This window comes from Bubalus kerabau, chromosome 2 (assembly GCF_029407905.1).
Source record: "Bubalus kerabau isolate K-KA32 ecotype Philippines breed swamp buffalo chromosome 2, PCC_UOA_SB_1v2, whole genome shotgun sequence".
NCBI classification, from domain to species: Eukaryota; Metazoa; Chordata; class Mammalia; order Artiodactyla; family Bovidae; genus Bubalus; species Bubalus kerabau.
Genome location: NC_073625.1, coordinates 168190471 through 168205733, shown reverse-complemented (window position 1 = coordinate 168205733; position 15263 = coordinate 168190471). Strand labels below are relative to the sequence as shown.

At 40.3% G+C, this 15263-nt stretch overlaps 2 protein-coding genes across 7 annotated transcripts in view; one reads left to right on the top strand and one right to left on the bottom strand.

Moving 5' to 3' along the window:
• The window catches only part of LOC129644070 (phospholipid scramblase 2), a 28137-nt gene extending 21891 nt beyond the window's left edge, over nt 1–6246 (bottom strand). The window contains exons 1-2 of one of the 6 annotated variants that reach the window (XM_055569404.1): nt 5803–6239; nt 3860–3922 (exon numbers count right to left, since the gene is read on the bottom strand). In XM_055569404.1, coding sequence (XP_055425379.1) covers nt 3860–3914 — 55 coding nt within the window. In that variant the 5' untranslated portion in view covers nt 3915–3922; nt 5803–6239. Of the gene's footprint in view, nt 1–3859; nt 3923–5557; nt 5638–5802 lie in introns of those variants that run through there. The other 5 variants (XM_055569406.1, XM_055569405.1, XM_055569408.1 and 2 more) reach the window with 5 other exon arrangements.
• Nucleotides 5591–13866, top strand: LOC129644518 (uncharacterized). The gene is made up of 5 exons (XM_055570116.1): nt 5591–5997; nt 6793–6912; nt 9359–9405; nt 9662–9744; nt 10146–13866. The coding sequence occupies exons 1-5, from the start codon at nt 5591–5593 to the stop codon at nt 10284–10286; spliced, it is 798 nt and encodes a 265-aa protein (XP_055426091.1). The 3' UTR covers nt 10287–13866.
• Nucleotides 13867–15263: the final 1397 nt, after the last annotated feature.

Genomic DNA, 15263 nt, shown 5'->3' with positions numbered 1-15263 from the left:
TGGACAGCGGAGCCTGGTAGGCTACCGTCCATGGGGTCGCAAAGAGTGGGACACGACTGAGTGACTTTACTTTCACTTTCACCAGGTCACATTACTCTGAGTCTTAACCTATAGCTTTGTGAGGATGAATATCTGTTGGTAAAACGACAGAACAAAATCTGGGTCCTCAATTTTCTGTAGGTTTTAGAATTTTCACAATTTCATAATATCTGAAGCAGGAAAAATGGTATATCATAAGCTCTGGTATAAAATGTGAAGTAACAGTGGAACCTGTACATGTGCCAGGTACAACAACGTACTTGTGGACTAAAGACATCCCCCATGTTCATCCCTGTCTGGTCTCCTTTGCTGTTTCAAGGTAAAACGACAGACTTAATGGGTCTATTACAAGATATAAATAACATCACTCAGTTTTAGAAATGACTGGGCTGTGTCCTGGAATAATTAATTAGTTACTTAATTCAATATAACTTTTAAATCATGTCTTCCACTGCTCCTAGTAAGAAACAAATCACAGAAAGACTTCCAAGAAAATCATATTTATCTTGTAGTAGTAGAAAAAGATCTCTAATGAAATCATATTATATACTGTACCACTGGAATCATAACTGCTTCAGGACAAATACAGAACTTCAAATTATAATTGGATTACTACACACTCCTAACCTGTTCAATGAGAGCATCTGAGAAAATTAAAGCATCATATACTATACACATATAAGCATATCTCTGTCAGATTTAGTCTATCAGACCTATTCTATTGATGCTCTGGGATATTAATCATAAACTTCTACCAGGGAGAAGGAGAAATAGTGCAGGTCATATACAGTTATGTTCCCACAATTCATATTCCAGGAAACCCTTTGACCCATCTCTTGGGGTTCTGAAGTTTTTATCTTATTGTGTCAAGAAATATTAAAGTATAACCTGCAATTCAAAGGGTAAATATCCCTAACTTTTGAAAGATTCTGAAACTACTATGCCTATAAACTAGGTATTAACTAGATTTGGATTACTTATCCAAATCTACTTCTTAATTGCCTAAAACCAAGCCAGTTGACATTTTTCTCCAAGTCCCAGGATGGGAATATGTGTTATTATTTTAGGAAAACATTACTGTTCTAAGCACAATCCCAGAATTCTATATCCTTAACTTCCTATGAATAAGTGAAAATCAGGTACTAGACTAAGGGAGAGGCAAGGAATTACACAGAGGTAGTGGAGAACTCAGTACTTGCTGAGGTAAGTCACAAATCAAGCAATTTCCATGTTGCTCAGCTATGTTTGCAGGTAAAATTTACACATTTAAAAGGTTAACATCTAAAGGGAAAGCATTTCATTTGTTGAACTGTAGTTTTAGTAAAGGGCAAATGGAGCAAACACAGATGGGTTGGTTCACACAAATAGGTAGCCAAGATGTTGGTGTGGATTTGAGTACATCAGAACATGCGCATCCAAGATGGCACAGAGTGGGATGGCTGAGGCTATTATCAACGCAAGGAACCTGATGAGAAGGAGTCTATCTATAAAATGTGTTTTGTTTTTTAATCACTAAGTCATGTCCGATTCCTTTGCAGCCCCACGTACTGCAACCTGCCGGGCTCCTCTGTCCATGGGATTTCCAGGCAAGAATCCTGGAGTGGGTTGCAATTTCCTTCTTCAGGGGATCTTCCCAACTCAGGGATCAAATCTGCATCCCCTGCATTTAGCTGGCAGATTCTTTACCACTGAGCCACCAGGGAAGAACCCTATCTATAAAATACCACTGCGGTATTTTAGATTCAAGAAATGAAAACAAATATACTTAGAACCACATTGGAATAGCATTTAACAGTAAACCTTGAAGAAAATCATAGGCATTACATCAATTGGTGCCATCTGACAGGTGGTCAAGTGTCCTACAAAACAACTAAACCAAAGAGACCAAAGACACATAAACTAATCTTTATGTTAGTTATCCTAGTTTGGTTGCTTTATTACTCCTGAAAAACCTTTCCCTGGCAACTTATAGCTCCCTCACAAATTTGTTTTGTTTCCTTTCCTCCTTATAAATGAGGAAACAAAGTCCGGAAAGATTATAAATGAGGAAACTAAGCCCAGATATGCCGGAAGCCACCACGGGAGATCCCACCCATGACAAAGGTCATGCGGAGAGAATCTGACAGGCAAAGGCGGATCAGGCCTCAAGGGACCCCCTGAATCTGCTCGAGCATCTACCCCAAAACTAGAATCTGTCTGTCTTACTATTTTGTGCCTTTCACCAATTCTTCTGTCATTAACAGGGGGCTATCCCCAACCACCTTTCTCTGGAAAAAGTCAACTTAGGGCTTTAATTAATAAGTCTCCTGGGCATGAAAGGAATATTTCTATTTTCACCCTTCTGTTGGCATTATAGCTTGCCTGACAGGTTTATCCATACTCTTCCCCAACCTTGAAAGGCACGGGAGGCCAAAACATTCTAAAAGTCCTAATGAGCATAGAGTCCTTTAAGGGATGAAAAATTATTAGAATAGATAGTACTGGTAAAGGGCTTCATTATTGGGCCAAAGCTTGCTGCCAAGTGCCCATACCCCTTATCCACTGTGTACCTGGGAGTGCATTAGTTAACGTAGTTGGAATGTAAGAAAAACAAGTAGCAGCCTTGGAATTAACCACATCAGACCTTTGAGCTAATTGGTTCTTTCTTTGTTGTGACCCACTGCACCTTTGCTCAGTGAGAATGTAACTCTGTTTAGTACTTTCTGAGGCTGGGAGAAATAAAGAAGAAACACTTTAAGGGAAAACAAGTTTTCTGGCTGATCAGCCTTTATCAAAAAAGGGTCATAAAATGTCCACAGGCCTCCAAGGCCAGAAGATATTGTACACAACATTGTTTGTGGGAAAGGTATGCAGAAAAAATCCTGGTTTTGATAAAGACAAAACAGATGTAATGTTTGGGCTGACTCTGTATGACTTTGCATCTTTCATTTCCCTCTATGTACAAGTCAAGATATAAAAGTTCCTTTTGAAAATAAAGTTATGGGCCTCGCTCACCGAAGCTTGGTCTCCCCGTATCATTCTTTTTTCCTTTTCTCTCCTTTTCTCTTTCTGTTCTTCTTTCAGGATGACTCCTTGGAACACAGGAGCTTTATTGGCTTTCTGTGTAAACCAAGAAGATCAAGCTTCTCTCTCTCTTTTTACTTTCCTTATCGCCTATACCATCATCCTGAGGATACCCCTGGATCCTGCTGGGGCTGGACCCCGGCACAGATAGTTACTTAATGTTATATACCTCACTATCTAGCTGGTGGCTCAAATGGTAAAGCGTCTGTCTGCAATGCAGGAGACCTGGGTTCGATCCCTGGGTTGGGAAGATCCCCTGGAGAAGGAAATGGCAGCCCACTCCAGTATTCTTGCCTGGAAAAATCCCATGGACGGCAGAGCCTGGTAGGCTACTGTCCATGGGGTCACAAAGAGTCGGACACGACTGAGCAACTTCACTCACTCACTCATCTAGCTCATTTAAATGATTCATGATTCATTTCCTTTGCCATTATGTCCTTGACTCATTGAGGAAAAAAAAAAAAAAAAAAAGGACATTCTCCCAAATTGCCAAGTTCCAGTGAAATTTGTTAAAAGACTTTCTTTATGGTATCTTTCTTAGGTAAGGTGGATAGCATGCAAGAGTTTTTCTGTAAACACTTATTTTCAAAATTTGAAAAATGTAAACACAGTAGTTAGCACTGTTTAACTACAATGCTTTGGTTTTTAAAGTTAGCACTATGAAAGAAAATGCAAGAGCATACACACACATGCCCACATAAATAAATCCACACACACACACATATATATATGTATACATATGTCTGTAAATACTCACTCAGTATAAAGTTTGTGCCCGTTTTCCAGGAATATTGCTGGAAGGCACAGAGCATGGAAGGCACTATAACAATCATTAGGACAAAATGATGGACAATTAACATATTATTACAAATAATAGTGTTATGAATAAAAATAATGGCTCTATAAAAAGAGTTATGGGGGCACTAATTTAGATGGTGGTGGTGGGTTGTCAAAAAGTGAGATCTGAGTGCCAAAGGCAGTTTAAAATCAACCAGGTTAGGGAGGTATGTGTGTGTGTGTGTGTGTGTGTGTATGTGTGTGTGTTTGGGGGGCGAGGCATTGAGGCAGGGAGGCAGGGGGAACTGTATGGGTAGAAGTCCTGTGGCTGGAGTGAGAGAGCTTGGCTCATTCAAGGTTATGAAGATCTGTGGGTGGCAGAGCAAAGAAAGAGATCATTAGACAAGAAAATGGAGAGGTGGACAGGGAGCAGTTCTTACAGGTTTTCTGTCTCTCTAAACTTTCAAAAGCCAGCACATGGACTGTCAGGATAAGACACTTAATTGGTGCTTGTTGATTGATTCAAAAGTGTGTTCAGTATTATTTCATTCCCTTTGGTCAGAAAGAACAGTTACCAATCAGATGTGAAGGTTGGCTAACCTGTGACTCAGCCATCTTACCTGATACTTCTATCCAAATGCAGAAACCTACTCATTTCCCTTTCCATTTCTTTGTGCTTGTTCAGCGTTCAAAGCCCTACAATCCTAATACTTGCCAGGGCACTATTAAGAGAAAGTTCTATTGTCAAGAAAGTTCCAGGAAGAAGAAGGGTATCCTGAATCGCCTGATACTTTCCACTAAGCAAGTGACACATACATTGACCATGTATCTCAGACTGCTAAACTAAGAGAAATACTGCCTGCCTGTTCCTGGAACTGGAAAGTGGCTGTGCCAGGACTTGCTGGAAGAGCTGTCTGAATAAATCACATGGGAACCAGACAGTGAGCCTGGAGAAGCAGGGGCTTGGTCAGATATTAAATGTAATAAATCTAACGTTACTGAGCATATTCTGCAGTGCCAAAGTTATACATCATACTCTAACTCTTGTAACTTTTGATCGTTACCCAATTTCAGATATGAGCCAAGAAAGGAATGTGTAGGAGGAAAGTGCCCAGGAGTCCACAGAAATCAAGTAGTAGAGACACGTTCAAGTCAGGCAGGTGGATTCCTACTTTACCTTCTACGTGATAAACCACCTGTCTTGGCAATTCTTCCTGTGTTTCCGGGTGCCTAGCATAGTTTTGCCTCCATCCACAATCCTGATTAATACTTCCTGTTCAAAGACAGCTAGCAGGCTCTATTAATCGTCCCTTTGATTTCCCTCAAATGCTGGGAGATAACCCTTGAGTTCAGGTTCTGGTCACGACCCAGCGCTGCTCCGCTCGTTAAGAGATCAGTTCAGTCGCACAGTAGTGTCCGACTCTGCGACCCCATGAATCGCAGCACGCCAGGCCTCCCTGTCCATCACCAACTCCCGGAGTTCACCCAGACTCTTGTCCATTGAGTCAGTGATGCCATCCAGCCATCTCATCCTCTGTCGTCCCCTTCTCCTCCTGTCCCCAATCCCTCCCAGCATCAGAGTCTTTTCCAATGAGTCAACTCTTCGCATGAGGTGGCCAAAGTTAAGAGATGGACTAAGCTAATTCGAACCTACAAGGAGGTTTCAAGAAGAAAATACCTTGACCTTGGAAAGACTCTGAGACTGGCCAGGATGGGACTGGGACGCCCGGACCCCGGGCTCAGTTCCTGCTCAGCTTCGGCGGTCGCTTTTCTAGGCCGCTGGGGCCCCAACCCCCACCCTCTACCCCCAATCTCAGCGCAAACGCAACCCGCCTGCGCTCGCGCCCCTCGCTCCCAAGTGCCCCAGCGCCCCTCCGCCCCACCCTGGGAACCCTCGCTGCCCCGCGCCGGGTGCCCGCCCACCTGTCTGCACAGCTGCTCCGGCGCTACCTGCGGTGAGAGGAGCTGCGGGAACCCGGGAGCGGAGCCTGTGCTCTGCTTCCAACGCTTGGCGATCGAGCGTGCTCCTTACACACAACCTTGGCTGGAGTTACCCAGTCTTCTGAGCGACGTCGGTGACGAAACCCGTGGTTTCTACTTTCGTTTCCTAAATTCTGGGTAACAAAAGGGCTTCCCGCCTTCTTCCTCACTTGGGCACTTCCGCGTCTCTGCGCGAGACCTGGGGGCTGGACCGACGCCCCGGTGCGGCGAGGAGAGGCTGTAGGCTGCTTTCCTTGCCCCTAGAGCGGCTCCAAATACTTAGGTCTTGAGGTTCAGGTCCGCGAGGAACTGGGAGATCGAAATCAGCTGGAAACTTACAAAGTCATTAACAGGGAGTGGCCGCCTCCGGGGGCACTCTGGGTGCGGAGTTCCGCGGAGTTTCCTTTACGGTTGCCTTGACCGACCTCTGTCCTTTAGAGTCCAGTAGCTTTCCAGCCGGGAAGCTGAGAGCAGTAGAGTACACAGGGCAACGAGTTGCGATTGTTTATCTCCTGCAACAAGCCTTTTTCTGTTTTGGTCTCTGCTCTCTCTGCTCCTGTCTCTCTCTTTCCACTAAATGGCGTTTAACTCCTTTGAAGAGCCCTTTAGAATGTTTACTGTTTACAGCGCTCCTACTAGCAAACAGGCACACCAAGAAAATATTTGTTAAAATAAAAGATTCATTGTTGTTTTTCAATTCACACTTTCATTTACCAAAGTGACACATGACCTTCTAAACAATTAAAGCCGAATATGGAGAAAAGAAGTGAGATGTACCTTGCCTTTTAGCTCTCTGATTGCTAATTATCTATTGCAGAAGGAATAGGAAAACTGTAGAGATCCAGTACGTTGCATTACAATGTTATTTTTCAATCTCCCCTCTTCTATGAATATTGTTCTTGAATCTCTAGACGTTCTGTTTTCTTTTAACAGAAGATATCTCCTTCATCTGCTTACTGCTCTTGCTGCTGCTAAGTCGCTTCAGTCGTGTCCGACTCTGTGCTACTCCACAGACGGCAGCCCACCAGCCTCCTCCGTCCGTGGAATCTCTAGGTAAGAATACTGGAGTGGGTTGCCATTTCTGTCTCCATCATCTTGCTTACGGTTGGTTTATACCATTGCCACATTCTCTCCATGGCAATAGAGAATGAGGGTTGGTGCTTCAGCCTCTTGAATATGGATTTCCAAGAATTTCTCATTTTGATCTATAATTTCAGCTTTATTCCCCCTTTTGTTTGAAATCAGGAAGTCTTCAGTCTCTAGGACAGTCTCTCGGAGATTCTGTGGTGCTAAGTTGAATCTCTTTCTTCTTACACCCCTCTTTACACACTATAACTTCCTATTATAAAATAGTTACATCTGCCTCTTCCTATTTTCTCAAACATGTTAAGATTTTATTCCCCTCTGTACATTAACATTTTCTTGTTGTTCTTGTACTTTTAATAGCTTTGGTTTTTGTTTTGTTTTAACTACATTTGCTTTCATTTTATTATGATCTCTAAAGAAAAGTACTTTTAATTAGAAAATATCTTTAATTAGAAAATGTCTATGCATAGCATAAATTATTAGTTGCCTATCCAAAACTCAGCATCTGCTTTTATAGGGTAAACTAGTGGTTCTCAAGCTTTAATGTGCATCAGAACCACCTGAAATTCTTGTTAAAACTCAATTTGTGAAGCACTATTTTCAATTTTCTGAGTCAGTAGTTTGGGATTGAGCCTGGAATGTGCTTTTCTGATAAATTCAAATGTGATGTTGATAATGTTATCCTACGGACCTCACTTTAAGAACCACTTGGTTAAGATATCCTATTTTGGTCAGATATTGGGGAGCAGTGCATTCATGGAACAAGGGTCCTAGTCTGAAGTATGAATTTTGATTGGTGGACAATCATGGTGACACCAGCCTGTCTCTTTTGCCTGTTATTGGTGCACATGTTGGCATATTTCTCAGATTTGGCTGAGGAAAAATCTTGAAGATTTCTAGAAAAGCATTCCTACCTAATTTTAAATATAATTGTGTGTATATACATATTTACATGTATATATACACACACATACATATATATATGTGCTCTGTCTACTAAGCTATGGTTTTTCCAGTAGTCATGTATGGATGTGAGAGTTGGCCTATAAAGAACGCCAAGAACTGATGAATCAATGCTTTTGAACTGTGGTGTTGGAGAAGACTCTTGAGAGTCCCTTGGACTGCAGGGAGATCAAACCAGTCAATCCTAAAGGAAATCAGTCCTGAATATTCATTGGAAGGACTGATGTTGGTGCTGAAACTCCAATACTTTGGCCACCTGATGCGAAGAACTGACTCATTGGAAAAGACCCAGATGCTGGGAAAGATTGAAGGCAGGAAGGGAAGGGGACGACAGAGGATGAGACGGTTGGATGGCATCACTGACTCGATGGACATGAGTTTGAGCAAGCTCCAGGAGTTGGTGAAGGACAGGGAAGCCTGGCGTGCTACAGTCCGTGGGGTCGCAGAGTTGGATATGACTAAGCGACTGAACTGAGCTGAGCTACCAGGGAAGCCTGTATATACATACACAAATACATATATCAGTTCAGTTCAGTTCATTTCAGTCGCTCAGTCATATCCAACTCTTTGTGACCCCATGAATCACAGCACACCAGGCCTCCCTGTCCATCACCAACTCCCGGAGTTCACTCAAACTCATATCCATGGAGTCGGTGATGCCATCCAGCCATCTCATCCTCTATCATCCCCTTTTCCTCCTGCCCCCAATCCCTCCCAGCATCAGAGTCTTTTCCAATGAGTCAACTCTTCGCATGAGGTGGCCAAAGTACTAGAGCTTCAGCTTTCATCATTCCCTCCAAAGAATACACACTTACATATACACACATATATACACAAACATATAGGACTTGTGGGAAGATCCCAAGAACTTGATGACCCCTTTGAGTTGTAGCACTGACCCTGACTTACATAGTCCAGATGTTTTATTTTATGAAGTCTGGCCTGTGGTTGTGGACTCACCAAGAGTATTTATTTTTGTTTTTCACCTGATTTCTTACTCAAAATGAGCAAGTTTCTATATTGCTGTCCCCTTCTACCTGGATGGGGTTTATGTCTTAATAATTTTACACCATGGTTGTAACTCTTCATGATTCTTGCTTTCTGTTTAAGCTGTTGAAGAGTATTAATAAAAAGTGTGCTTCCCATATGGCACTAGTGGTAAAGAACCCATCTGCCAATGCAGGAGACTTAAGAGACATGGGTTCAAATCCCTGGGTCAGGAAGATCCTCTGGAGGAGGGCATGGCAACCCACTCCAGTATTCTTGCCTGGAGAATCCCATGGACAGAGGAGCCTGGTGGGCTGCAGTCCATAGGGTCACAAAGAGTTGGATGTGACTGAAGCAACTTAGCACGGCACAGCATTAATATGAAGTAATCTTAGCATTGTACCGCTGAAAATCTTAAACATATTCTAAAATCCTCTCTTTTGCTCTTTGTTTTCCTGTTCAGGCCAGCTGCTGTAACCAGTAGCTCCAAGAGAGTGCCGCAGCCCCAAGGTGAAGTTGGTATAATAGATTTCCTGGGAAACAGCATAAGGAGGTCTTGAAATATGGGTACCTCAGGCTCACCATTAGACAAAATTTTCTATTTTGAGTTATTAATGTAAGCAAAGATTTTTAATTTTCCAAGAGGTCACCATATATGAATTCTTTAGTCATTAACTCTGGGCATAATTTTGGATAATGCTGATGGTATTATCAACCTCAAAATATCAATGACATAGTTTTGTTTTGTTTTTTCATGACACAACAGCCAAATGGAAATGTTCCCTATTGGTGGACTTGGGGCTCTGTTTTACAGCATCACTCAAGGACCCAGGCTCATGGAAATTTCATGTACGGTTTTTGAGATTTTTCTGGGCTTTGACATTGAGTTTGCAGAAGAAAGGAGAAGTTGTTGCCTATGAAAGGTTTTTATGGGCCAGGTTTGAAATTGATACACATATTTCTGTCTACATTTCCTTGGGCAGAACTCAATTATATGGCCTCACTTGTATCTCTTCAGAAAGATAAGTAATGAGTTACTAAGGAAGTGATTTTTATACCATCTTCTATAGGTTTTTTACATATGATTAAAAATAACAAAAAGCTTCTGTTTAACAAACTGTATATTGCCAGATGTATGATAACAGCTACTTATAAAATCATAAATTTGACTTTACCAAAAAATATTTTCATAAATTTTTAATATGGTCTAAATGAGTCAGGCTTCATTTTTAATACTCATATTTTTTCAGGTCCCACTGAGAAGAGAAATGGACATTTTTGAAATTATGATGTACATAACTGCATCTATCAAGATTTTCCAAGAACCTATTGCAACAAAAAAATATAGAATACATGAGGAGGTTGTTAATCCAAAAATAAGAGTTCCGTAACAGTTTTCTACACAAAAAGATTTCTCAGCTATGTTTTTTAAAGATGAGTAGAGGATAGCCATGAGCAAAAGGCAGCAATATATGCCAAGAGACATAGTGTATTTCAGGATTATGAGGGTTAAGCATGGCTGCAGTGCACGAGGGAGCAAGACATGGAATGGAAAGAGACAGTCTGTGTTAACGCAGAAAAAGTAAACTGTTCACCAAAGTTTGTGTTCTTTCTTCCTTGGTATAGAACTGTTACTGAGAACTGGCCAACTAACATGTGACTGAATTTCAGCCAACAGAGTTTGAGAAGAAACAAATGTTATTACTTCCAAGCTAAGAATCTTAAGCAGCAGGTGGGCCTTCACCATACTGTTTCTCTTCCATTGGTTTATGCTGAGACCCTAAGAGATGACAGAACTACAAAACAGAGGTTTTGTGGCCCTGAAACACTGTGTGAATGAAAGCTGCCCATGGATTAGAAATTTTCACCGTGTCAGTTACGGGGAAGAGAAAGAAAGTTGGAGTGAGAAAAGTCATTACAATTTGTTACAGGAGCTATCAGCATCTAGACTAATCAATTCTGGAAAAGTTGGGCAGGAACCACAAGTTAAAGGTCATACACTGTGCTGAAGAGATTGGGTTTGATCTTGGAGACTGAAGTATGATACAATTTTAAGTATGAAAAAGACACTATTAAGCTCTTGCTTTGCATGCATACTAAGTCACTTCTTGCTTTAAGAAGGACTAAATTGTGACAGAGTGATTTGTAGAGTAGGAAGAGAAAGGAGATATTTTAGTGACAAAAATACTTTCCTGAAAAATAACGAGAGAGATCGTGTTTAGTGGAATCGGCAAGGAGAAGAGGCATTCCAGAGATAGGAAAAAGTAAAAATATAGATGTTGCTTGGTGACAGCAGATTTGGGGGAGGAAAAAGGGAGGGGATTATTTTAAGAATGGCTTCATTTTGAAAACCTGGATAGATGACAGTGCATACATATAGACATCACAGAATGAGATTAGGAGTAAAGTCTAGTTAGATTAGGCAAGTGTGAGATGCCTGGGGGTATCAAACCTGAGACAGTGGATCCTACATACCTGTTGAGAAAACTTGAAATATGCACAAAAGTTGAATATATTGAAACAGACTTACAGTATTGAGTTTGGAGCATGAGGAGTGGGTCAAGCATGGAAATAAGAGACCCCAGTGTTTAATGAGCTCATTAAACACTAGTGAGACTGAAAGTGGGAAAGGACAAAGAGCACCATGTATAACAGAAGTGTAATATTTCTAAAACTAAGGAGGGAGAGACTTTTAATGAGGACGTGATCAGTGGTGTTATAGCTGTAAGAGGTGTGAGAAATTGTGGTTGTGGGGCAGAGTCTTGCACTTAGCACTTAGGTCATAAGATCCTGTCTTATTTTTTGCATCTAATGACAAGGAAAGGAGTACTCACCCAGACCTTTGAGTTCAATACCATGTCTAATTTATTATGACCTCTACTTCCCTATCCTAGAAGGGAAAGGAAGTCACTGAACAGAAAATATATCCCATAATCTTAACTGCAACCCGAAGCCTAGTGGTGGATGTGAGTTAAGTGGAAGTAAAGTAGTATTGCGCTATGTAGTTTCAGGGCCCTGTGGTACAGTAGTTCCCTTTTTTGGGGGGAGCAGTGAGGGACAAGTAGACAAGAAAGAGAGAGAAGGAGTGCTCCAGAGCTCTGTTTCAGTGAGCAGGAAGGGAGTGACCAGGCTGCTGCATCCCTGGCTACTGTCGCCCTGGGAGGAGGCACAGGGCTAAATCTTGCTAAATCTTTTCCTGAGGTTTAAACTTGGAGCTACAGCTTTATCAGTCACCATCTGATGAGCTTATCTGTTTTGATTCTTCACTTTGCACAAATCAAACAATTTTTACTTACCCCAAATCTAAACCAACAAAACAAAAGAGTTAAATTTAGGGCATAAAATTTCTACTTATTTGGCCAATATCAAACAATTATCTAGAGAGATAATTATTAGGTTTCAAAGAAAATCCAGGAAATCTGAGCACAAGAGACATTTTAATATACATTTGTTCTTGCTATCAGTTAAATATTTAACAGTTTCCGGAGGGTCTAGTAAGTAAAAAGCCCATTACCAATCTTAGAAAGGACAATTTTATTGAAATGCTAGGAATGGACACCATATTTCAGTGGTTTACAGAATAAAAAGGAAGTAATGAAATATAGTGGAGAAGGCAATGGCACCCCACTCCAGTACTCTTGCCTGGAAAATCCCATGGATGGAGGAGCCTGGTGGGCTACAGTCCATGGGGTTGCTAAGAGTCAGACACGACTGAGCGACTTCACTTTCCCTTTTCACTTTCATGCATTGGAGAAGGAAATGGCAACCCACTCCAGTGTTCTTGCCTGGAGAATCCCAGGGACAGGGGAGCCTGGTGGGCTGCTGTCTATGGGGTCGCAGAGTCGGACACGACTGAAGCAACTTAGCAGCAGTAGCAGTAATGAAATATAGACAACTTTAGGACTTTTTTAAAAGTAAATAACATGACTGCTAATCAAGCTTACTTAAAAGTAAGCACAAGCAATTATAAGATTACTAACCAAGAAGATGTAATGAAAAGCCCTAAAAGGAATCAAGTTCATTAGACTAACAGTTTTTAATAGAAAACATTAACTTTTTTGGATGTATCACAAGCAAAAACAAGAGAAGAGACACTTTAATAAACTCCAAGAACAATTTGAAGCCCTGTTAATGGAGGAACTTCATATTCAGGTTATAAGGTCTCATGCTTACGAAAAACAAATTTTTTATTACTGAATCAGAGGGTGAGCTCGAGTGTTATACCCCTTTATGAATCCCAAATTTAAACAAAATAAAGTAACTCATTACAAACAAAACCCTACAGAAGGTCAATAATATCTTCCTCTTCTCAGTGAATCATTATAGTAAGAATGTCACATGTTAATCTGAGTTCATTATTGATAGCATATAAGGTCAATAGAGAAAAATCTCAATTACTTAATTACACTTTATCATGTTTGCCCTTTGCTTGCTTTCTCCTCTGATCACATTACTGCTTGCTTGTTATCACCTGCAGTCAAGTCACCAATGAATTCAACATTGAAAACATAACATATGGCAGCTACTTATGATTCTGTTAGATGTTACCTCTACTTTCATTAGTTTAGTATTCATGGTAATTCAACATTTTATGTACATTTTTTAAAAAAGAAAACTTTAGTATTAATCTTTCCAGTAATGATGTGCACTTAGTTCTGTTTGTTTTGTTTTCTTTGTTTTTGCTTGTTTTGTGGTACAAGGAAGAAACTGCTTGGTATTGAAGAAATATGCAAAGAAACATATTTGCAAACTCAGATGGTGAACTGAATTCATTTGCAAAGTAGTATCACTTAAAATCATACCAGATCAGGAGTTGCATTTATTTGTGTGGTCTCTATTCTTCTGGGAAGATCGTACTCTACCAGCCTGCCCTTGGACACATGGGAACTCTTGCACCAGAATTTTGGTGAAGCTAGTGGCACTAGTGCTAAAGAACCCACCTGCCAATACAGGAGACAAGAGATGTGGGCTCTATCCCTGGGTCGGGAAGATCCCCTGCAGGAGGAAATGGCAACGCAATCCAGTATTCTTGCCTGGGAAATCCATGGACAGAGGAGCTTGATGGGCTACAGAGTCAAGTCAATGGGGGGGGGGGGGGGTCACAGAGTCAGACACAACTGAAGTGAATTAGCGTGATCACAAGTATATTCATTTGTAATCAGATAATGGTGAAGAAAAAAGTTTCATCAGCTCTTTGCATCAGGTGGCCAAAGTATTGGAGCTTCAGCATCAGCATCAGTCCTTCCCATGAATATTCAGGGTTGATTTCCTTTAGGATTGACTGCTTTGATCTTCTTGACATCAAAGGGACTCTCAAGAGTCTTCACCAGCACCACAGTTCAAAAAACATTAATTATTTGGTGCTTAGTTTTCTTTATGGTCCAGCTCTCACATCCCTACATGACTACTGGAAAAAATCATAGCTTTGACAATATGGACTTTTATATGAGAATATTACTTAAAATAATATAAAGAAAAATTAAGAGAGCAACTGCCCAACAGTTTGTGCTCTTGTTTGTACTTTCTTAGCTGTGTTCAAAACTCATGTAATGATAGGATGAAAAATAAGATCATTTATTATGACTTAAGACATGATCATGTTCAGAGTTCAAAATAGCAAAGTGCCAAGTCCAAGCAGTGATTCTAGGGCAATACATTATAAACCTAGGGCTTTCTTGACACTTCTATATTTAGATATTCTGAGAATTTTTGTGTTTAAAGAGATATTAGATCCTTTAAGTCAAATGATTTTTGAAGATGAGGGAACCAATGTACTAAAAGGTCAATTTGGCAAAGTAACATATAGAATTAGTGCCATATGTATAAATAGCAAACTAATTGTATAAATTAATGTTCAGTGTTTCTAAAAAATATCAAATTGCAAAATAATAATACTTAGGATTTTGATAATACAAATAAAATATGTAAAAGTTACTAATAACCTACCACACATTAATGAACACTATAACATAACATATTTCTTTCTAGTATGTCCATGTGTATTTGTAATTTTAATAAAATTAGACTCAGATCATTGACATAATTTAGTATCCTGCTTACATATAGAAATTATTTCATTCAAAAATTTATTTGAGGGCTGCATAATACTTCATATGATAATTGTGTCATGATATATTTTATTTACTCTTTCTATTATATAAAATGCTGTGAAGGGTCTTATATCAAACATATAAGTGTCTAGAATGTTTTAGATGTGTTAGACTCCTAGGTATGTAGTGAATTATGTATCAGTACTATTGGCCCTTGCCACTAAATACCTGTACAAAATGGGACCAATCTACATGCATTGTGAATATTCAGGTATTTACGCTTTGGAAAGTGTGATGGAAAGTGAAAGTCACTCAGTT